This window comes from Aotus nancymaae, unplaced genomic scaffold (assembly GCF_030222135.1).
Source record: "Aotus nancymaae isolate 86718 unplaced genomic scaffold, 86718_ANA_hifiasm-v0.15.2.pri h1tg000058l, whole genome shotgun sequence".
Lineage (NCBI taxonomy): Eukaryota > Metazoa > Chordata > Mammalia > Primates > Aotidae > Aotus > Aotus nancymaae.
Window position 1 is genome coordinate 4,964,256 of NW_026988472.1, and position 22,883 is coordinate 4,987,138.

Below are 22,883 nucleotides of genomic sequence, written 5' to 3' on the forward strand. Positions count from 1 at the left end.
GCGGTTTTGCTCAAGATACCCTAGCTCTATGTGGATGGTCTGATTCCAAAGCCCAAATGAGCTAATTTTACTGTTCTAGAGAGAGAAGGAAATAGGGAATAGCCTGAGCTGGGGGAGGGGGTAGACTGGAGGGAGGGGCTACTTTGGGTTTTATCTCTAGCAAGGAAGGGACTGAGATACCTTTGGGGCCAATGCAGGGCCAGGCCAGCAAAAGGCAGGATGGGTGGGGCTGAGCAGGAGGAGAAGGGATAAATGCCAGGTCTTAACCCACAGTACCCACCCGTCGTTCGTTCGTCCTCAGTGCAGGGCAACAGGTAAGAGCTGCTTTCACCCTGGTGCCCTCTCTCGTCCGCCAGTTGGTCTCTCAGGGCTGTCCACAATGACTCTCTGGTCTAAGTAGATCTGACTTTTCCCTTTGTTTGTTTCTTAGAATCTGTCTCTGTCATTTTTTTTTTTCTCCCATATCTCTTCCTGTCTTTCCTCATTTTCAGCTTTCTTCATTTTCCCTTTGTTTACTTTCCTTTGTTTTCAAGATCATTCATTTCATCATTCTCTGACACTCTTGCTTTCTCTCATTTTTCCCTCCTCTGAGTTCTAACTGTATCCTTTTCTCTAAATTTCTTTCTCTCCCCCTTTTTGTCTCTTCCCTCAGCTCTGTATCTCTCAGTCTCTGTGTTTTTGTCTCTCTCTTCCTCTCTATCAAGAACAATGGCTTAATATTTCTTCCCGCAATTCTCCATTCCTCCCTCCCTTTGACTCCCTCTTCCTGCTGGGCTGATAGTAGAGTTCAATGGGTCAGGGCCCAGAGCCTAGGGGTGAAGGGCAGAGCTAGGGAGGGAAACTAAGGAGATGTGGGGGTGATAGGAATGATAAGTTGGGTAAGGAGAGATTTGGGGGAATTGAGAGATGAATAATTAGCAGAAATAAGTGAAAAAAGTGGAAGAGGAATGTATTGCCACTATACAGAAAATAAGCAGAGTTCTATTCTCACCCTAATTCACTGTGAGACCCTAGGCAAGTCATTCACCCTGTGAAAAAAGTGCTTGTCCTAAAATTTCCACCACCCTTTCTAGTTTTGATTTTGTGATCTTCTAAATTTTCCTGTTTCTAAGAATTTCTGATTCTCCAATTCCAGGTATCTAAAATTCTGTATGATTCTTCAGTGGTGGGAAAGGGGTACTAGGAAGAGAAGTAAGGCCTGATGTTTCTAACTCCTGAAGAGAAATTACCACTTCCCCTCCAGACCTAATTAATTTTTGCAAAGCAAGCCACAAAAGGAGGGGACAGGGGCTAGAGTTGTGGTTGGCCCTTTTGACCTGTGGGACTACAGATTGGGTGCTGACATGAGAGAGGATTTTAAAGGCGTAGGGAAAACCTTTGAGTAATGATCTGTTACTTGGTTTGAAATTTTGCCGTCATCTCTTTGGTTAAAAGTATTATTTTAAGAAGATGCCTGGCAAGCATTACCACACAGTAGGTACGTAAATTATTAAATGGTAGAGTAAATGAATATTCAACAGTATCTGAAATTCCACTTTAGTTACAGATCTGATTCTTTTGTTAAAGGCATTGGTGACAAATGGCATATGACCTGGAAAGAGGTCTATGTTAGTGCAGCAGAGGAGATAAATGTCTACAGTCAGTCCCTCAGTCAAGAAAAAAGGGCAGTAATACTTGAATCACAGATCCATTCTGGTTAAGAATCTCTGGAACCAGACTGTCTAGGTTCAAATCCTGCTTCTCCTATTTACTAGCTTTCTGATCTTGACAGGTTACTTAATCTTTTTGGACTTCAGTTTCCCTATCATCACAGAGTTGACATGAGAACAGGACCTGGTAGAGGGCTCCGTGAGTGTTTGACTACCAGAACTAGGTAGCATCTATGAAATTATCTAGTCCAATGTTAGTGGAGAAACCAAAGCCCAGAGAGGGGAATTACAGAGCCCAAGTTCACACAATAAATTGTGACAGGATTGGGACAAGAATCAGTCTCAAGTTTCCCAGACCCAGCCTGGTGTATTCTTAATGGGACTTCCCTTAGCTGTACCTTCATATTTTCTACATGGAAAATGGAGAAAATAAAAACAATAAAGTCTATCAATTAAAAATAATAGCTAACATTTTTTCAACTGTTTACTCTGGGATAGGTACTCTGCTAAATATTTTATAAGGATTATCTTAATAAATCTTCACAACATTCCTGTGATGCAGATTGTCCTTGTTACCAACATTTTCCAGATATAAGAGATATAGTAGGGAAGTGACTTTTCTAAGGTCCCAAAGTTAGTGAGTAGTGGAGCCAGGATTCAAACCCAAGTAGTTTGGCACCAGAGCATATGCTTTTTATACCCTAAATTGACTAAAATGCTTCCTTGATTCAATTTTACTCACTCTAGCCTCTTGGTAGGTAATGAGATGGAATAGAAACAGAGCCCATGGTAGCTGGACTACGAGGTCATGGGTATAATGATGGCCAGGCAGAATGAGGCAGAGCAAATTTCAGGAAAGGAGTAACAGAACATGAGAAATGAGAACAGGAGCTTGAAAGAACTTGAGAATTCAACAAATTCCAAGAAGCAGTCTGTATTTTCCCAGGACCCTGAGCATATCATGGCCAAAAGCCCCTTAGTAATGATGAGTATTTTTAATTTCTTCTGTTTTTATATATATGACGTAGGCCTTCTACACCATCCCAAGGCAAGACTGGACTTTGCCTCCAATATTGGGGGCTTTCCTTCCCACTACACACCCCAATGTTGTTGGCATCATTGTTGCCAATATTAACGTTGGGCGAAAGAGTTTATAGGAGCCTGGAGCCTTGTCATCTGCCTTGACTGCCTCTTCCTGGGCCATCCACTTCTCGCCACCAATAGCCAGGGCCAGCTCTAGCCAGATGCTCAGACGTGATTCCAGGAAGGGGCTCCTCTTCTCTCCCACACCCTGGTCTTGGCTTGGGGAGTGGTCAGACCCCAGTGGTGATAAACTCTAGCAGCTTTATCTGTGGTCTGCAGGCTCAGACCCAAGTGCTTTAGCTTTCACAAGCAGGCAGAGTAAGGGCAATGCATATCTTTAGACATGAGGTAGGCACTGGATCCAACTATTTACCTACCATGCGAAGTGGGCATAATTACCTCACATTTGACAGCTGATGAAAGCCCAGACTCAGAGAGGGGAAGTGATTTATATAAGAACATCCAACAATGAAACTGGAGAGCTGGAATTTTAATAAGAAAAGCTAACATTTACTGAAGAGTTACTATGTGCCAAACACTACCCTAAAGGCTTAACTTGGGTTGTTTCATTTAGTCCCTCCAACAACCCTTCGGTCTTTTCCAGTTTCAGGGCCCACATACCTTGGCCCCACATACCAACCCAAGCTGCTGTGACATCCTATGAAAGGGGGACAGGTTGCTCTGGGATGGAACAAGAAAAAGAGGTTGCTTTGTAAGGTAGGGGGAGGGTTCTTGTTCTATGAGATCGGGAAGGGAGGGAGATGAAGGAGGTTGACATATGAGGACAGGGCCATTAGCTGACCTGTACCTCATAATATAAGGCTGAGGGTGCCAGGAGATTCTACTCAGTAACCTTCTTCAAAGTGTCAAGGCTTTAGTCTTCCCACATTCTCCCAGGTCTTTCCCATTGTACTGTCTCTTATCTTGTCTCACTTTTTGACTCTCTTTCCAATTTACCCTTTTTCTTTACATGTTTCTCCTTCTTGCTCTCTCTAGTTATCTTTCTCTTGGTGACTCTCAGCTCTCAATTCCTCTTAACCGTCATCTCCCCCCGCCATAGTCACTTCTGTCTCTATCCTTTGATCTTGTCATTTTCTCTACTCTCTTCTCTCTGTCCCTCAGTCTCTCTCTCATCTCCCTCAATTAGAGCCATGATCCTCTTCCCCAAACTCACTTACCCTTTCGCAATTTATGGCAGCATTTCTTTTTTATCTTTGTGTCTGACTGGCTCTCCACACCTGCTGGATTCTCTCCTCTCCTGCTCTCACTTTTATGAATCTTTGTATAAACCTCTAGACTCACTGATCTCTCCTCGTGTCCCTTTCGTGTCCCTCGGTCTGTCAGTCTCTGCCTTTATCCCTGTGTGCACTGTCCCCATCCCCTTTTTCTTTGTTCATTTTCTCTTTCTCTCAACTCAATCTCTGTTCTCATCGCTACCCTGTTCCTTTTCCCTCTACCTTTGATCTCTTTTTCTCCCTCAATTTCTGTTCTTCTAACTCTACCACCAGCACCACCACATCTTTGTTCTCTCTGCTTTCCTCCTTTCATCTTTCCTAAATTTTCTTTCTTCTGGCTTTTCTCCTAGTCCCTTCTCCTTCCCCAATTTCAGACTCTGTTCATTCATCAGTTTACCCCAAAATTCAACAAATATTTATTAAGTGCCTATATGTCATTTGCTTTCTCTTTTTCTGATCTCTCCGCCCTCTTTCACTCCTCTGTCTTAGCATCTGCCTCTTTCACTAACCCATAGACTATGTCTTTGTATCTTGTCTTCCAGCCCCCTTGGGACTTGCTTTCACCTCTTCTTATATCTGTGCTTATCCAAGAACCAGGAGCAAATTCAAAGGCAGCAAAATATCAGACTGGTGGCACATAGTCTATAGGGCCTAGGGCGTACCCTTCCTTCCTGTTCTCTGGATTTCTATAAACTTATACATATGACCTCAAGCTCCTTCTCCCTCTCTGGCTGATCCTGCTCAGGAAACACCCTGGGCCAAGCCTCAGGAGCTCTGCGCAATGACATATGTTTGCACTAACAGGCTTGAATCTTCACTTGGCTAAGACCAACATTCTTAGAAAGATTCTTGGTTTTAAGTATTGATCAAAGGGTTAGTGGATTGGCAGTTCTCATCCTGCCACACAAAAACACATTTCAGTGATCCTTATCATCACAGAGGTGGTCAGTGCCAGAGTGTGAGTCAGAATCCAGGCTTTCTGATCTCCAGTTAGAACTCTTTGCTTCACCCCTTTGCTTAGTAGTCAGTCTCCTATTTCTTCCTCTCTGATGTCCTATTGGTACATGTTAACATTGGAAAAAAAGTTCTTTCCCTGGAAGGGCAACAAGAGAATCTCTGAGGAGGGCAGCAAGTTTTGGGTGGGAAGCTAAAGACGAGGATCAAATGATGGAATCTCATCTTTTCCATGTCTTCTGCAGAACTTCGGGTTCAAGATGGTGACTGCAGCTATGCTGCTACAGTGCTGCCCAGTGCTTGCCCGGGGCCCTACAAGCCTCCTAGGAAAGGTGGTTAAGGCTCACCAGTTCCTGTTTGGTATTGGACGCTGTCCCATCCTGGCCACCCAAGGACCAAACTGTTCTCAAATCCACCTTAAGGCAACAAAGGCTGGAGGAGGTAAGAAAAGGCTGCTAGCAAAATGGGAGAATGTTAGGGTCCTGGAGTAAAAGTCCCAAGTCATACTGGCCATCTTTGCCTAAAAATTAGGGGAGGTCATGGGAAAAGTGTCAAGACACAATTAACTGGCCCCAAAATATACCCAGAATCTGTCTTCTGCCAGGTTCTCTAGAGTCTCACTCTCATGTCTCTCACACACTATACTCCAGACATGCTGAAACTACTTAAAATTGCCTAAGTCAACTACTGTGTCAAGAGTTTGGTACCTTTGCTCCTGTCAGATTACCCTCTCCTAGACCCTGTACTGGAGAATCTCATACTTCTCATTTGACACTAAGCTTGGCCATCATCTCCTCTGCAAAGCCTACTTAGACTTCCAAACTGTCTAATTCCAATTCTGGCTCATGTCCCCTCCCTCTTCTGGATTTCCATAGCCCCTGTACTTCCTCTATCCTAGCACTGTTCACAATGTGTCTTCAGAGTGTGCTATTCCCACCAGCTTAGGAGGTCCCCTAAGGGGACCAGACTCATCTATCTCTGTGTCTCTACAATAGCCTGAGATAGGTCTTTGGGGTACATTAGATCTCAGTAATCATTGTTGAGCTGAACTTATGACTAGAAATGCACCCCAATTACTCTCTTGCCTTTGCATAGATTCTCCATCTTGGGCCAAGGGCCACTGTCCCTTCATGCTGTCGGAACTCCAGGATGGAAAGAGCAAGATTGTGCAGAAGGCAGCCCCAGAAGTCCAGGAGGATGTGAAGGCTTTCAAGACAGGTTGGAGTCAAGTTCCACCTTATGCAACCTTTACTCCTAATGCTTGAACCCACTACATCACTGTCCTGAGCTAGGATAATATAAAAGCAGACAGTACACATCCCATGATGAGATGTCCAGTCTTTCCAGGGGAGCCACAGTAGGCAACAGTTTAGACTGTATGCTGAAGCACACCGTTCTTGACACACACACATGTACAGGCTCCTGAAATTTTTAGTCATTATTCTAAGATGAGCCCTCTAGAATTTTGACTCCTTTTTCAGGTGGATAAATTGATCCCAACAGGCTGGGGTCCCACATTTCAGACCACTCTATGAGAATATGGATTTGCATGAAAGAGAAAGAGCTGGGAGTAGGTACCTCCTTTAACCAGGGTGCAGATCCTCAGGTTAACTTAATTAGTGCAGACTACCCAAGATAATCACACTTGAAAGATGTCTACACTCTTGATATCTTTCATAGGCCCCTTTGGGATATCATTAAGGACAAAAACTTCAAAATTGAAATTTAATGATGTTTAGAAAAGAAGCGTAAGGTGCACTGTCCTGCATCTACTTTCTAAATGCAGGACCAAGGGTGGCTGTCCCAGTTACCCATTCAAGGGAAAATCCTAGTGGGGAGAAGTATGATTCACCTTATGGAAGGTTTCCTAACAATGTAATGGTCTCCATTCAGGGAGATATATAGAAGCTCACCTTGCAGAAGATTTCTTCTCACTGCAGAAGGTGTCCCTACCTTATAAACTTGAATTTTCACATGTTGCATTGAGCTTCAAGAGGACAATACATGCTTTCTTTTCCCCCCATTCTCTTCATGGTCAATGAATCAATCTCACATTCCATCTCAGATCTGCCCAGCTCCCTGGTCTCAGCCAGCCTAAGGAAGCCATTTTCCGGTCCCCAGGAGCAGGAGCAGATCTCTGGGAAAGTCACACACCTGATTCAGAACAATATGCCTGGTGAGTTTGCTGAGGTGGAAATAAAGGGGATCAGAATAGGGAAGGCATTCTAAAAGGGCTTCTGTCATAGTAGGGGAAACACCACAGAAGGGCTTTGGAACCAAAGGAAATTTGAGTTTAAATTTTAATGCTGGCACTTGCTGGATCTAGGTGTTTTGGCAAGTAAGACACTTTCCTTCAGTGGAATTTAATACCTACCTCAGTAGGTTACCATGAGAAGAAAATAAAATTACATTTATAGATGTGTTTCTAATGAGGCTTCATTAAATATTTGGCTTACTCCCATTATTTTTACTCCATGCTTCCCTCAAAAACTTTCACCCTTCATAGAGCACCTTTTCCCCATTCTTGTACGTGTTTACATTTATTTTCATAATGGCATATACATTATTTTCTAATATAAAAGGAATATGATTCATGGTAAAATATTTTTCAACATATACAGGAAAGTATAAGGAAGAAAATTTAAGTCATGCAGAGTTCTACCATCCACCATTAAGGTTTTGTTATATTTTCTCCCAGATATTTTTCTATGGCTACACACACACACACACACACACACACACACACACACACACACACCCTCTGCTCTCTTCACCACACTCATGCTTTTGTTAGAAGTGTGATCTTATTTTATGTGGAGTTTGTTATGCTGTTTTGGTCACCTGACAATATGTCATGAGTATAGAATGGATGCAATATCATTCAGTTAATCAAGCACCTATAATTTAGGTTGTTGTTTCCAATTTTTTGTATTCTTTCACTTTAGATTGTAAGTTGGTTTTACATACATACAAATGTACTCCAAGAAAATGTATAGTATTATTTTTTTTAGTTTTTATTTTTACCTAATAATATCTTGCTATATATTTTGCTCTGTGCCTTTTTTTTCACTCAACAATATACCTTGGAGATGCTTCCACTTTAACAAATATGGATCTACCTTACGTTTCAATGCTTCCAAATATTTTGTAGTGTAGATATACTAGAGATTTGGCTACTCCTCTGTTTGGTTGCTTCCAATTTTTTCTATTACAAACAGTGGTGCAACAAACATCCTTGAATGTACCTCCTTGTGCACACAGGCAAGTGTTCCTCCAGGACAGACATTCAGAGGTGGAAATTCTTGGTATGTAAGGGTGTGTACATTTTTTATATTAATAAATATTGTCATTTAGCCTTCCAACATGGCTGTACCAATTATCAAGGAGGGTATCCATAGTCTCATGCCCTTACTGGCACTTGATAATCTTTTAAATCTTTATCAATTGATAGGTGAAATTTTGTTTGCCCAGTTTTATTTTTCCTAATTAAGAATCTTTTTCTACAATTATTGAATTGTCTGTTCATATTCTATGCCCATTTTTCTGCTGGGTTGCAATTTTTCATGGTAATTTTTCAGAGTTTAGACGATAAATTCTGAATAGTAATCATTTGTTAAGTATGCTGCAAATATTTCTCTAGATATGTCAGTATGTGCATTTTAAAAACTTTTGACACATATTTCCAAACATCTCTGCAGCAAGGATGTTACCAATTTGCACCTCCAGCAGCCACATAAATTGCTGTCTGCAACGTGATTTCTGTCTCATGTAAAGAGATCTAGAGTTTAACAAGCCCTTTGGCAAACGTTATTTCAGTTTCTCCTAGAAATAAAGTTACTTCATTTTTAGTGGTAATGGTTAAAGAAGTAGGCTCTAAGTTACTTACTTAATGAACACTTGCTTGCTGCATGACCCTGGTCAAGTTACCTAACACTTAATGCCCCAGTTCCCTCATCTGTAAAACGGAGATACTAATAGAACTGTCCATGTAGCAGTGTTGTGAGGAATAAATTAAATATTTATAAAGTTCCTGGGAAAGAGTCTCACATGTATTAGGCATTAATTAAATATTAGCTATAATAATATAATTGAATATTGGCTATTTTTATTAGTATTATTATGACTATTAATACTATAGCAGTAATAATACTACTATTACCATGTGCCATTTATTCATTTGGATATATTACATGTTGTTGGTTGTCAGATTCTCACAACTCTCCAAGGAAAGTATTATTAGCCTCATTCTACAAATAAAGAAATTTAAAGTTAGAAAGAAGATTCTTGACTTGTTCAAGGCCATACAGCTAGGAAGTGGCAAAGAGATTGCTAGAAACAGGATCTGTTGATATTCCTTCCACTAAGACTGAACGTAGTGATTCTAATAAGGAGGCTGCCACACCAACCCAGGAAGACAGATAAGGTCATGAGAAAGTCTAAGTGAATGTGTGAATGAACTACTGAGTGAATGAGTGAATGAGTAAGCAAAAGGATGGCTGAATGAAGTAGTGGAGAGTTAACGTGGTCCAATAAGTCAATAACTGAGCAAATAAATGAATATGTGGGAAAAAAGTTGGAGAACTCAAAATCAGCAACATGGGTAAAATAAGACTAGCCAGGAACAGACTTAAAATGAATTCTTTTAATCCTCAAATCTGCTCCTGCAGGAAACTATGTCTTCAGTTATGACCAGTTTTTCAGGGACAAGATCATGGAGAAGAAACAAGATCACACCTACCGTGTGTTCAAGACTGTGAACCGCTGGGCTGATGCATATCCCTTTGCCCAACATTTCTCTGAGGCACCTGTGGCCTCAAAGGATGTGTCTGTCTGGTGCAGTAATGATTACCTGGGCATGAGCCGACACCCTCAGGTCTTGCAAGCCACACAGTAAGTAGTAGGCTCTCAGCCATCAGCAGTAGCCAGGGGAGATGAAAAACCACACATGAAAAAGAAAAAAGGCAGAGCTGGCAGTGGAAACCTGGGTTCTACCACCACTTTATTTTGTCCAAGGTCCTCCAGCATATCTATTCCTTGGATATGAACAAAGTCAGTCAACACACCATGTTTCCCAAACTCTTGGGTGTCCAGTGCTATGGAGGGGAAGGATGGGAGACCAAGCAAAGCCATTCTGCCTGAGTTTTTAATCTAGCTGCAGAATTCGTATTGCCAGAGATGGAATGTGACCTCCTCTAGGTCTGCCAAACTACTCAAGCACAACCTAGCTTCTCCCTTGCTCCCTAAGTACCTCAAGTTCTAGAAGGAAAGCACATGTCTCCCTATCCTCCCCATTCTTCCCTCTACTTTGTCTCATAGGACACAGTTTATATAGGATCACTAACTCAACATTGACTCCCATCAAGCAGTGGAAACCCACCCAATTCCTTGATGCCTGACAAGAGTTTTTTCTTCTCCTTTTCTCCTGTTTTCTCCTGGCCAGGGAGACTCTGCAGCGTCATGGTGCTGGAGCTGGTGGTACCCGCAACATCTCAGGCACCAGTAAGTTTCATGTGGAGCTTGAGCAGGAGCTGGCTGAGCTGCACCAGAAGGACTCAGCCCTGCTCTTCTCTTCTTGCTTTGTGGCCAATGACTCTACTCTCTTCACCTTGGCCAAGATCCTGCCAGGTAAGCCTGAGGCCTGAGCTTTGCTCAGGGCTGATATCCAGCAACACAGCATCCAGTTTCACTGGTTCCATCACTCCTTCCCTGTATTTGGAGTTCGCTCACTCCTATTGTTCTTCCTTCTCATCTACCTTGCATATCCACAATACTGGATGATTATATACCTCTGCTTTCTTCCCTTCTGCACCTAGGGAGGAACATTACTGGGGAACATTACCCAACCTCATAGAAGGGAAACACTATAAATTCATCACCTCCCAACTCAACTGGACTCTTGACACACATAAACAGTTATTTTATGTCTCCACAGGAGCTTTTTAAAACTTTTTCTCCTCTTCTAAAACCTCTGGCTACCTCTTCCTTCACACTTAGTAAATAACCTCACATCTTACTTCACAATAAAAACAGAAGCCCCCTGACTGACAGAGAATCCTTATTTATTGCCACCAAACCTACACACTTACCTAATTTTTCATCTATGCTTGCCTCTTTCTTTCCTTTTACAATGAAAGGCACATCTCTCCTTCTGCCTAAAGCCAATACCTTCACTTGTACACTGGTTCCCATATTCCCAGGCTCCTACTCTCTAGTCACTATTGTCCTTACCTCATATGCCTTGCTGTCCTTCCACCATGGCCCAATCCAGAATGAATACAACTCTCCATCTTCACTATATCAATTCTAGGCTCATACAGTTGCTCAGACAGGAGTCACTAAAAATTCATAGTCTTAACCTCTACTGGGTTCTCCATGCTCTCTGGCAATCCCATTTCCATGGTCAGTTCTCCAAGCTTCTGGGGCAGTTTTGCCAAACTACCATTATCCTCAGCCTTCCCGCACCCCATCCTCCCCCTTTCCCTCAGCAGATGACTTCATGTTCTACTACATTCAAAATAGAATATATGAGACAGCAATGTCCTTGACTCCCAGCCACAAAGCACCTACAAACTCATAAGCATCTCCATGTGTCCTCTTCTCATCCTCACTCCTCTTCTGTCATAGTGGAAGAAGTATCCTTTTTCTTGTGACTAATCCTTCCACTGTTGCTCTGTGTCTCATTCCTTTCTACCTCCTTAGGAATCTTGACCTATTAGCTCTCTCACCCTCTCCTGTATCTTCAGCCTCTCCCACTCTTTAAACATGTTTTCAAGTCTGTTGCATCTTATTAAAAAAAAAAAAAAAAAAAACATTGCCATAACCCCTCATCACTCTCTAGCCATGGCTTTTTCTCTTCCCTCCCTAAAACAGGCAAACTACTTGAGAGAAGTCTCCACCCTTACTATCTACTTCTTCACCTCCTGTTGATTCTTCACCACAGCAAAAATATTACCACCACTTCTCAGAAACTTTTTTTTAGTTCACTGATAAGCCCCAACTAAACTCAATATCTTTAAGATTTTTTTAATCCATCCTCTCCTCAACCATTAGAATTCAACTTCTTTCCATCTCTACTGCCAGCATCCTAGCCTGACCCAATATCATATTTCAAAGAAAATTTTACCTTTGCCCTCATATAATCTATTCTTCACAGCAGTCAGAATTTTTTTAATGCAAAACTATCTTTCTCACCCACCACCCACCATCAAAACCCTTTGGTGGATCCCCATTCCCCCTAGGACCAAATCCAAATTTCTTATCACACCTTCTAAAGTTCTCAATAATCTGGTTTTTGTGTATCTCTTCAGCCTCACCTTTTTGCACTCCTCCTCTCTTTCATTCAGTAATACATTCATTCATATACTCATTCACTTACTTATAAATCAGTCATCAGTTTATTCATCCATTCATTCAAGAAATGTTTACTTACCATCTACTATGTACTTACTCTTATACTGGGCGCCAGAAGCAGAGTGCCATGCAACTCCCAGTCTGCTTGTCTTTTAAGCCATGTTCTCCAGAAAGTCATAACTTATTTTCTCAGGTGGAGGTTATCCCTCTTATAAAAAGGCCACAGTTCCTTGATGGCAGTGTAGTTGGTGGCAGGGGTTGGGAGGATCCAGGAATCAACTCCCTTTACCAATTTCACATGCCCACCTGCCCCAACAGAATTACCAGTAAAAAGCCCTGCATTCTTCAAGTCTTTCTGAACCTTAGTTTTCTCACTTGTAGAGTAAAGGGGATGGATTCCATGATCACTAACAGGCCTTCCAGCTCTGACATGCCATGAACTTATGATTCCAACAGTGAAAGCCTGATAAATATCCATCCCTGTAACCACAAGCAGATGGATGCTACCTGGAATGGATGGAACTTTATCTAGACTAGGAAGAATCTAGTATCAGTCCAAGTCAGCGAGCATTCCCTGGGGTAATCCCTTTTCCAAGTCTTGATCTTACATGCTGGGGAGAAGGAAAATAGGTTCTGTCCTCAAAAAACTCTTAAGTTTCTTGGGAAATTAAATGTTCTTCCACCCCAAGGCAGTCAGAGGCTAGACCAGGGTTACAAATGACTGGAGAGAAGGATGTAGGGGTCAGAATTTGGGAACAGGGAAGTCCTTCCTAGGGAGAAAGAAGTGTCACAAAGGTTCCCAGAAAAGGAGGAAGCAAAGCAAGGTCTTCAAAGGGAAGAAAGGGTTGGTCCTTTTCTTTCCCAGGTCAGACCTGAAGGTTGAAGTGGGAGTACTGGGACAGAAGCTTAAGGGTTATGCATCTGCTTCCTCAGGGTGCGAGATTTACTCAGATGCAGGCAACCATGCTTCCATGATCCAAGGTATCCGTAACAGTGGAGCAGCCAAGTTTGTCTTCAGGCACAATGACCCTGACCACCTAAAGAAACTTCTAGAGAAGTCCAACCCTGAGACACCCAAAATTGTGGCCTTTGAGACTGTCCACTCCATGGATGGTATGTATACGTGTGAGTGTATGTTTACTAGTGTTGGTCTCACAAAAACCATGAGGATGATGATGATGATGATAACATTATAACTTCTAACGGTTATAGTGTTTATTATGTGCCAAGCAAAATTATTAGTATTTTACATGTATTAATTCACTTAATTTTCTCAACAATTCTATGAGATAGGTGTTTTTATTATTTTGATTTTTTACATAAGGAAACTGAGACATAAGAGTCATTTGTCCAAGGTCACACAGCTAGTAAATGACAAAAAATGGAGGCAGCTATTACATTCATCTTATAGGTAAAGAAACTAAAGTTCAGAGTTGGCATCTAATTCATCTTGAGTGGCTCAGCAAATTGGTGCTAAAGTGAGTATTTGCACCCTAACACATATAACTCCAATTCCTCGAGCAACACTTCTCTTATTAGAAATAATATGTGAATCAATCATCCCAGTGTCGGGTTTCTATGAAGGAAGTTTCACAAACCATCGCCTAGGACTTTTTTCAAGGTCCAGTATGAAGCATTGGGGTCAAAACAGGTTTTAAAGTCAGAGAGACCTGGGTTCAAATCCCACCTTTGACAATTACTGGCTATGACCATGGGTAACTCTTTAACTGTCTAAGCCTCAATTTTCCCAAAGGTAAAATATCTGGTTGTAAGAATTAGAGATGATGGAAACCATTCTAGTTATTATGCTTTAATAGAAATAAATGATCTTCACACTCCTACCTCCTTTCTTCACTCAATTGAAACAATGCACAAAGCTTTCTATTGCTGGCCCTGTTGTATAGAAATCATGTGTTTTAGGCATCCCTTTATGGAATTATTTAAGGGAAGAGGATCTCAACTCATTTCAGTTTGTCACTTTTCCAACTGAAACAAGAGTCCATAGTATTCCCTGATTCAGCTATCTTAAGTGCCATGTAATGCTTATACACATAGGCTCTAAAACCAAACTATCCATGTTTAAATCCTAGCATGACCATTTACTAGTTTGGGCAAGCTTCTTAATTGCTCTGTGTCTCAGTTCTCAGTTGCTTATTTGCAAAATGTAAGTGATAATAATTAAATAGGTATACAAATTAAATGAGTTAATATATGTAAGGAACTTACTACTGTGCCCAGTCCCACATTTCTAACACTAGCAATAAAGTAAAACTATCCTATCCCTTTTTTATATTTCTACCACTGAGACTATTCACATTCATTTCTCTAGTGGAAACTATGTTGGTACCGTTCTACCTCATTGCATTTGCAAATGAATAGTTCTTTATTTACCTATTTTTGGGGTACAAACTCTGCCCAAACATTTGATCCTTGGGCTGAATCGCTCCTATTGAAATGATGCTTGAATCATCACACTGTCATTTGTCTCAGGTTCCACCTCCTGTAGTTGACTCCCCTCAGATTGTCCCACCAATTGCTCACATTTCTAAATTCTGGCCTAGAACCCCTATTTCCACCTGAAGATGTTTCTTCTGTATTACAACTCCCTGTTTCCAGGGAGTACAGAGGGATACACACAGACTTGCAGGAAAAACAAATAAACAAACGAGGCAGAGGCTGAACATGGCAGAAACAGAAGAACAGACATTGTCAGAATGAAGTAAAAATAGAAAGAATCAAGCCTTGATCCCAGGCTGAAGAACACACAAACATGTATGCACCAGCACGTGCATGCACATGCACACACACATACACACACACACACACACAGAGAGAGAGAGAGAGAGAGAGAGAGAGAGAGAGAGAAGGCAGGGATGGAATACGGGCAATGGATCCATACACAGAGGTTAATAGTTCAAAATAAAGGTGCACATCCTCCTTCCTCTCTACAACATCCTTTTCCAACCCAAAGGCATGGATGGGAAATTCCACACTAGAGATGGAGCTAAGGAAGGGTTATGATGTCCTACCTCTATCCCTTGGCTTTGCTCAGGTGCCATCTGTCCACTCGAGGAGTTGTGTGATGTGTCCCACCAGTATGGGGCCCTGACCTTCGTGGATGAGGTCCATGCTGTAGGACTGTATGGGTCCCGGGGTGCTGGGATTGGGGAACGTGATGGAATTATGCACAAGATTGACATCATCTCTGGAACTCTTGGTAAGTGAATGCTTTGGGCCTTCTTATATACTCTCCAGGGAGGAGGCCCCTACAAAATTCTTTTCTCCCTCCTCCCCAAAGCTCTAGGGCTTGTTCGGACAGAATTCACAGCCCCAGGTTGCTGCCCTCCTAGACTCCCTCTCTCCACTCACATCCCACTGCAGAGTTGATGAGAAAGTCTGGGAGAGTTTTTTGAAAAGACGTTGAGCTAGGCCAAATAGCTAGATTCAACTTGAGAATGTGAAGAGCTGTGTTTCTAAACTCCTGCCCCATCCTAGCCCCAAGCTTCATCTTAGCTCCACTCCTGACCCTATCCAGCTAAAGGTCCCCACCCAGCTCCTGCCTATCTAGTCATTGCATATGGCAAGACTTGAAAGTCCTATCTCAAAGCAACAGAATTATCAGCTCTGCCTTGTCATGGACAGATGAGCAGAAGCCTGGGAAGAGAGCCTGGAGCCCCAATTTCTGGTACACCCACTTATGTTATCTGGCACATGATCCTGTTCCTCTGGGGACTGATTATGGGATCTATGTTTATCTTCTTCCTTTCTTTATCCAGGCAAAGCCTTTGGCTGTGTGGGTGGCTACATCGCCAGCACCCGTGACCTGGTGGACATGGTGCGCTCCTATGCTGCAGGCTTCATCTTTACCACTTCTCTGCCCCCCATGGTGCTCTCTGGAGCTCTAGAATCTGTGCGGCTCCTCAAGGGAGAGGAGGGCCAAGCCCTGAGGAGAGCCCACCAGCGCAATGTCAAGCACATGCGCCAGCTACTCATGGACAGGGGCCTTCCCGTCATCCCCTGCCCTAGCCACATCATCCCCATCCGGGTGAGAGCCCCACCCTGCCCATTGCCTTCTCCACCTCTTTCTTCTGGGAGCCTCCCCACTCCCAACAAACCTACATTCCTTCCTGTCTTCAATTATTTGCTTTCCTGCTAACCATTCCCTTTATTGCCAGCTTTGTTTCCCTTTTTGAAAAATTATCAGCCACTCTGGATTAACCAGTCTTTTCCTTGCATCAGCCATTACCTCAGGCTTATTAGATTATCCTAACTCTAACAATAGTGAGTGCTCACAGCCTCTAATTCAGAGTTTTTCAAACTGGATCAAGACAATTAATGGTTCACAAAATCAGCTTAGTGGGTTATCATTAGTTTAAAAAAAAGAAATAGAATAGAAAATGTTGGAGTACATCACACATAGTAAGGGTATCAATGAAAAATTTCGTTTCGTATATGTGCATATATACATATATGTGTATGTGTGTGTTTATGGTCCTGGTGTAAAAAGTACTTCTTATTGAGAATTGAGGATAGAAAAATAAAATCAAAAGCCATGGGACTAGCTGCTACTTTGGATCTTCAACTATGAGCGTTTACTGCCTTTAAAAATGAACTGCTACTTCTTTCTTAAATGACATGTATTTGTGTGAGTCAGTAAGCCAGGGCAGGGAAAGGACACTTATTTGTGACAATTTTGTGGATGAGAAATAGACACTGCTCTTTAGGCTAACCTAGTATTTCCTTTAAACACTTATTTTATGAATTAACTTAATGACAACACCCCAGATTGGCATGGTGGGGTTATCTTCTCACCCAGAACCATCCCAAACTAACATATTAGCTAAGTAAAATCAGTGTGCTTGCTCTGCAAACGACTTCCAAACAGAGCTCCTGATATCATCTCCGCTCCATCCTTTTCAAACCCAATTGCTAGCTCTGAGCTCCTCCTCCATAGAAATTCTGGAGCTGCCACTAAGACCCTAGTGAAAAAGAAAAATCTGTCCCAAAATTCAGTGATGTTCCCTGATCTAGTTCCCTCCACCTACTTAATGGAGCTAGTGATGGTGGAGCCAGGGTGGCAGGTACTGATAGGCCTTTCTCCTGGGTCCAGGTGGGTGATGCAGCACTCAACAGCAAGCTCTGTGATCTCCTGCTTTCCAAGCATGGCATCTATGTGCAGGCCATCAACTACCCAACTGTACCCCGGGGTGAAGAGCTTCTGCGCCTGGCACCCTCCCCCCACCACAGCCCTCAGATGATGGAAGATTTTGTGGGTAAGTTCTCAACATGGGTACCTCACTCCCCTCAGCCCCAGGATCTGAAAGAGAAGCTGAGGGGACAGAGACCATTAGTTTATAAAATATTTCTGGAACATCTAATGTGTGCCAGCACCTGTACTAGTGTCACAAATAAATGAGAAACAGCCCCTAGACTTGTAGGGCTTCAGTTTGGTTGGGGATACCATAGTGGACACAAACAATGACATTAAAAGATCAAAGCTCCACAATGACACCAAACCTCCACAAAGGCAGTGCATGAGAGTTGTTGGAGCAGAGAGGAGGGGCCTGACTCAGCGTGAGGGATCCAAGACAGGTTTCCTAGGAGAGGTGACACATGAGCTGAGTCTTGCAAAGTGAGTGGTATTAAAAGAAAGAGGCCATGGAAGAAGTATTCCTAGCAGAGGAAAGAGCATGAAGAAAGGTGAGGAGAGTGAGAGGCAGCCAGGGATATATCAAGAACAATAAGCAGGTGGTATTGGAATGTAGGGTCATAGGAATGAAGTGAGGCAAGGGAGTATCAATCTATGAGTCTACAAAGACAACACAAGACAGGGACTGGATTGAAAGGTTTGTAGAGCTGAGTAGTTTGAGTTTTACCCTGAAAATGCCAGTTTAGTCAATTCACCTAAAGTTTGCTGGATTTCTGTTGGGTGCAGTTTTTAGCGCGGGGCCTGACATTGAGCAGGTGCTCATTCCAGGCATGTTGGATGAAAGACATGTAGGCAATTGATGGTCTAGCAGAGGAGCCAGATATAGATGGTACTGGTTAAGTATGATGAGCTCTAGTATTCTGAGAGCTAGAGGGAGTGGGCACATTATGGCTAGAGAGAGTGGGAAGGACGAAATTGGAGAGGCTTTGTGAATAAGGAAGATTTTGTGATGCATGTTGAAGTACATGTGAGTATGTTGTAAAAATATTCCAGAATAAGGGAATTCCATGAGCAATGACCTAGAGACAGGAAAGCAGGGGGCATGTATTGAGAACATCATTCTGTTTGTCTGAAGCATGGGCAGCATGAGAGTTCAAGGAAGACAAGCTAGGTAGGTGCCATTAATTCATTCATTTAAAAACATCAAATAATGCTGGCTAACATTAAGTACTTACCATGTGCCAAGCACTGTTCTAAACACTTTACACGTATTAACTCATCTAATCCCCACAACAACCTTATGAGTTAGAGATGCTCTCATCATTTCCATTTTGTACATGTGGAAATTGAGGCACAAAAATATACAGTCACTGATCCAAGGTCACACAGCTACTAGGTTGCAACTAGGAGGTCTGTCTCTACCTCCATGGTCATAACCACTAGGTCTACCACCTCTCTGAGCTGATGATCCAGACTCCTGGGCCTTTTGTTCGCTATTCTCTATTGCTCTGGACTTCAGTTATAGAGCTCTCAGTATTCTTGGTTCTCTGAATGTCTACTTAGGCTGGGCTTTTCTAAGAATATATGCGAGGCATCCACCATGTCTCTACCAGTCCCTAAATTCCACAGCCAATCCATCCTGAAATCTTGAAAAAGTTCTCTACAATCTCTCAAATCCTTTTGCTTTTCTCCCCTGCCACTTCTTTAATCCATGTCAACGTGATTTTTTCCTAATTTCCCTGCTTCTCTCTTGCTCCTCTCAAATCCCTTCTCAGGCTGACCACCAGAGGAATTTTTCTAAAAATCTGACTATATTACTCCCTTGCTTAAACCCCTTTATGTCTCCCTCCAGACTCTAAAGCAGTGGCCTCCAAGGTGAGGTATACAAGATGATCTACAGGGTGAAGCAACAGAATATGTATTATAATTTTATGGGTTTTCTTAATCTTAAAAATAGGAAAGCATTGATACTGATCTTTAATATATAGACTGACAATTATACATGTATATAACATATATACAAATACACAGAGCTTGGAGGTACATGCTAAAACATTTGTAGTGATAGGCATGTATACTCCAAAATTTGGAAACCACTGACCTATAGGACAGAGTCGAAGCTCTTCATCATGGCATTCGATGCCTTCCACATGATGATCTCTATGCCCTCACCTCCTCCCCACATGCATTTTATTTTTCCAGCTACCCTGAATGACTTGTCATTTTTCTCTGCTCTCTTACCTCTGGGACTTGGCTCATGCTGCTTTTGATTGGAATGCCCTCCCTCACACTTTTCTCTGGCTTACTTTCCTTCATCTTCTAGACTTAACTTAGGCATTCTTTCAGCAAATATTTACTGAGTACCAACTGTGTGCTAGACACTGTTCTAGGCACTGGGAATGCAGTAGTAAACAAATCAGACACAAAATTCCTACCCTCTGGAGCTTACATTCTAGTGGAAGGGGATAGTCAAAAAACATTACTAAAAATAAGCAAATTGAGTAGCATGTTAGTTCTAAGTGCTGTGGGAAAAAATAAAGCAGGATAAGGAGAATGGGATAAGGGGGCAGGGGCAAGTTCAGAGAAGGGTTGTAGTATTAGAGTGGCAAGGGTAGAGGACGCTGAGGTGACACTTGAGTAGCTCTGAAGGAGGTGGTTAGTGAGGCAGATCTAAGGGAATGGCATCCCAGGAAGAGGGAACAGCCTGAGGCAGGGAAGACATAGAAGTATTCCTTTTATATTTGAGGAACAGTAAGAAGACGGGTGTGGGTGGAGTGGTGTAAGCAAGTCAGAGACAGAAAAACTGAATATACAGAGGCAATGTGGGATGAGATTGTATAGGGTATGGTAGGCCATCTGAAGGATGGTGGCTCAGACTTGATCATAATGAAGGCAATAAGAAGTGCTCAGATTTTGAAGGTGGAACCAATGGTCTTTGCTGATAGATGGGATATAGGGTGAGAGAGAAAGAGAAAAATAAAGGATAGCTCTGAAATTTTTGGACTGAGCAACTGGAATTGCCATCCACTGAGATGGGAAAAGCAAAAAGTAGAATAGCTTGGTGGAGGGTAGGGACATGAGTAGCTCAGCTGTACTCATAAGTTAGAGATGCATACTAGACATCTAGGTGGAGATGGAGAAAAGCCATTGGATATACAAGTTTGGAAATCAGTAGAGAGGTGTGGGCTGGAGATTAAAATTTCTGAACCATCAGTATATAGATGGTCTTCAAAGTTATGTGACTAGAAAAGATCAACAAGGGCATGAACACAGAAAAGGCCAAGAACAGAGCCCTGGAACATACCTGGGGTACTTCCTCCAGCTAGGTCAGGTTCCTCTCTCTGGGTTCTCACACCCCCAGGTGGATCCCCTATCCCAGGTTTCCTGGTCACAGCACCAATGACACAGTATGGTTACTGTCATTATCATTTTCCTCATAGGGCTTGGAGTTCCCAAGCAGTCATTTTTGGGCCACAGCACATCCTATACTTAGGAAGTATGGCCTCAAATTGTGTCAAAGGAGAGCTTCTCAATCTTTTATAATATATATCGCAGCACTCAGATACAAATGGTAATATTCATGGCACACACTGGAACGAACAGTAGGCTACTTCTGACCCTGAGGCACCTTGAAGGGGTGAGGGGATCCATATCTTGGCTCATCTGTACTGTGACAGATTTGAAAGATCTAGTCTAACCAATTCTTTCCCTCCCCTCCCCCTACCACCTTCAGAGAAGCTGCTGCTGGCTTGGACTGAGGTGGGACTGCCCCTCCAGGATGTGTCTGTGGCTGCCTGCAATTTCTGTCACCGTCCTGTACACTTCGAGCTCATGAGCGAGTGGGAACGTTCCTACTTTGGGAACATGGGGCCCCAATATGTCACCACCTACGCCTAAGAAGCCAGCTGCCTAGGATCCAGACCCCACCTGCACTTCACTTGGGTCCGGGCCTCTTCCTGTCCTCTGCTTTGTTGTGTGCCTCTAGCTGAATTGAGCCTAAAAATAAAGCACAAACCGCAGCATGTGTAGCCTTTTATTGGGCAGGAAACAGACAACTGCACTATACCTGACTCCCTCAGACAAGTGGCGGATCTGTGAGGAAACCATAGGTCACTTGTTGGTCTGACCATTCCATTTTACCAACAGGGAAACAGAATGAGAAAGAGGGAAGAAATGCCCAAAAACTACACAGTGAGTTGCATAGAGCCAGGATACCTGGCAGATTTATTTGAAATTGCTGTTCCCCAATGGTTTCAATAAAAAATCCAGAGATTGACTCTTCACTAGTAATCTGGGCCCTGGAATTCTGGGCCCAAGGTAGCCCCTAAAGCCAGGAGATGAGGCAGCCCTAACCAAATTCCCTAGAAAGGAGTGGTTCCCCAAAACCAAGGAGGTATTTTCCAAAAGGGGATATGGAAGTCTTCCTCAATCCATTATCCTTTCTCCCTCCCACAGCATCTCACAGAACAGGATTCACCAGTCCCATTTTCTTTTCCTTTCTTTTTTCTTTTTTGAGATGAAGTGCCAGGCGCGGTGGCTCACACCTGTAATCCCAGCACTTTGGGAGGCCGAGGCGGGTGGATCACAAGGTCAAGAGATCGAGACCATCCTGGTCAACATGGTGAAACCCCGTCTCTACTAAAAATACAAAAAAAGAAAAAACTTAGCTGGGCATGATGGCGCGTGCCTGTAATCCCAGCTACTCAGGAGGCTGAGGCAGGAGAATTGCCTGAACCCAGGAGATGGAGGTTGCGGTGAGCCGAGATCGCACCATTGCACTCCAGCCTGGGTAACAAGAGCAAAACTCCGTCTCAAAAAAAAAAAAAAAAAGAGATGAAGTTTCACTCTTGTTGCCCAGGCTAGAGTGCAATGGCACAATCTTGGCTCACTGCAACCTCTGCCTCCCAAGTACAAGTGATTCTCCTGCTTGGACTAGAGGCATGCACCACCATGCCCAGCTAATTTTTTTGTATTTAGTAGAGACAGGGTTTCACCATGTTAGTCAGGCTGGTCGCGAACTCCTGACCTCAGGTGATCCGCCCACCTCGGCCTCCCAAAGTGCTGGGATAATAGGCACGCACCACCTCGCCCAGCCTACCAGTCCCATTTTCAAAGGTAAGAAGAGGCTTGGCTAGAGCAAGTACTGTGTTCAAAGCAATGCTCTTACTTTCAAGGTCAAGGCATACAGGAAATATTTCCATGGCACACTTAGGTACACGAATGATATTACTTGCTGAGGAGGCCATCTTCCCTGAGACTTGTGTGATCCCAGGCCCTGCCTGGCAACTGAGGGCTGAGGACCCTATTTCTTTCAACCCTGTAACCCACTGTGGCAGCTGTGGGGCACACTAATTGGAAAGCTCTGGTTTAAGGCTACACAGCCCACCTCCCTTGCTGATTTAACCTAAGCAGTACAGGAAACTCCTACAATTGAACAGAGAACCTTTCTGGTGAGTACTGCTC

The 22,883-nt window shown here is 43.0% G+C and overlaps 1 protein-coding gene across 2 annotated transcripts; it reads left to right on the forward strand.

The window, feature by feature from the left end:
• Positions 1 to 211: 211 nt before the first annotated feature.
• Positions 212 to 21,439, forward strand: ALAS2 (5'-aminolevulinate synthase 2). Of its 2 annotated transcripts, none has more exons than XM_012471760.2 (11): positions 212 to 314; positions 5,167 to 5,362; positions 6,017 to 6,139; positions 6,987 to 7,097; positions 9,589 to 9,811; positions 10,362 to 10,546; positions 13,205 to 13,384; positions 15,324 to 15,488; positions 16,048 to 16,316; positions 17,382 to 17,544; positions 21,154 to 21,439. In XM_012471760.2, the coding sequence occupies exons 2-11, from the start codon at positions 5,182 to 5,184 to the stop codon at positions 21,315 to 21,317; spliced, it is 1,764 nt and encodes a 587-aa protein (XP_012327183.1). In that variant the 5' UTR covers positions 212 to 314; positions 5,167 to 5,181; the 3' UTR covers positions 21,318 to 21,439. The 2 variants fall into 2 exon arrangements, with proteins under 2 accessions (XP_012327183.1, XP_012327182.1); XM_012471759.2 differs by lacking the exon at positions 212 to 314 and adding an exon at positions 3,378 to 3,449.
• The last annotated feature ends 1,444 nt before the right edge of the window (positions 21,440 to 22,883 follow it).

Coding starts and splice junctions, on each gene's coding strand:
- ALAS2 (XM_012471759.2), top strand. CDS start 3,393: ATGAAAGGGGGACAGGTTGCTCTGGGATGGAACAAGAAAAAGAGGTTG. Junction 9,812..10,361: donor CAGGTCTTGCAAGCCACACA/GTAAGTAGTAGG, acceptor TCTCCTGGCCAG/GGAGACTCTGCAGCGTCATG. Junction 16,317..17,381: donor GCCACATCATCCCCATCCGG/GTGAGAGCCCCA, acceptor TCCTGGGTCCAG/GTGGGTGATGCAGCACTCAA.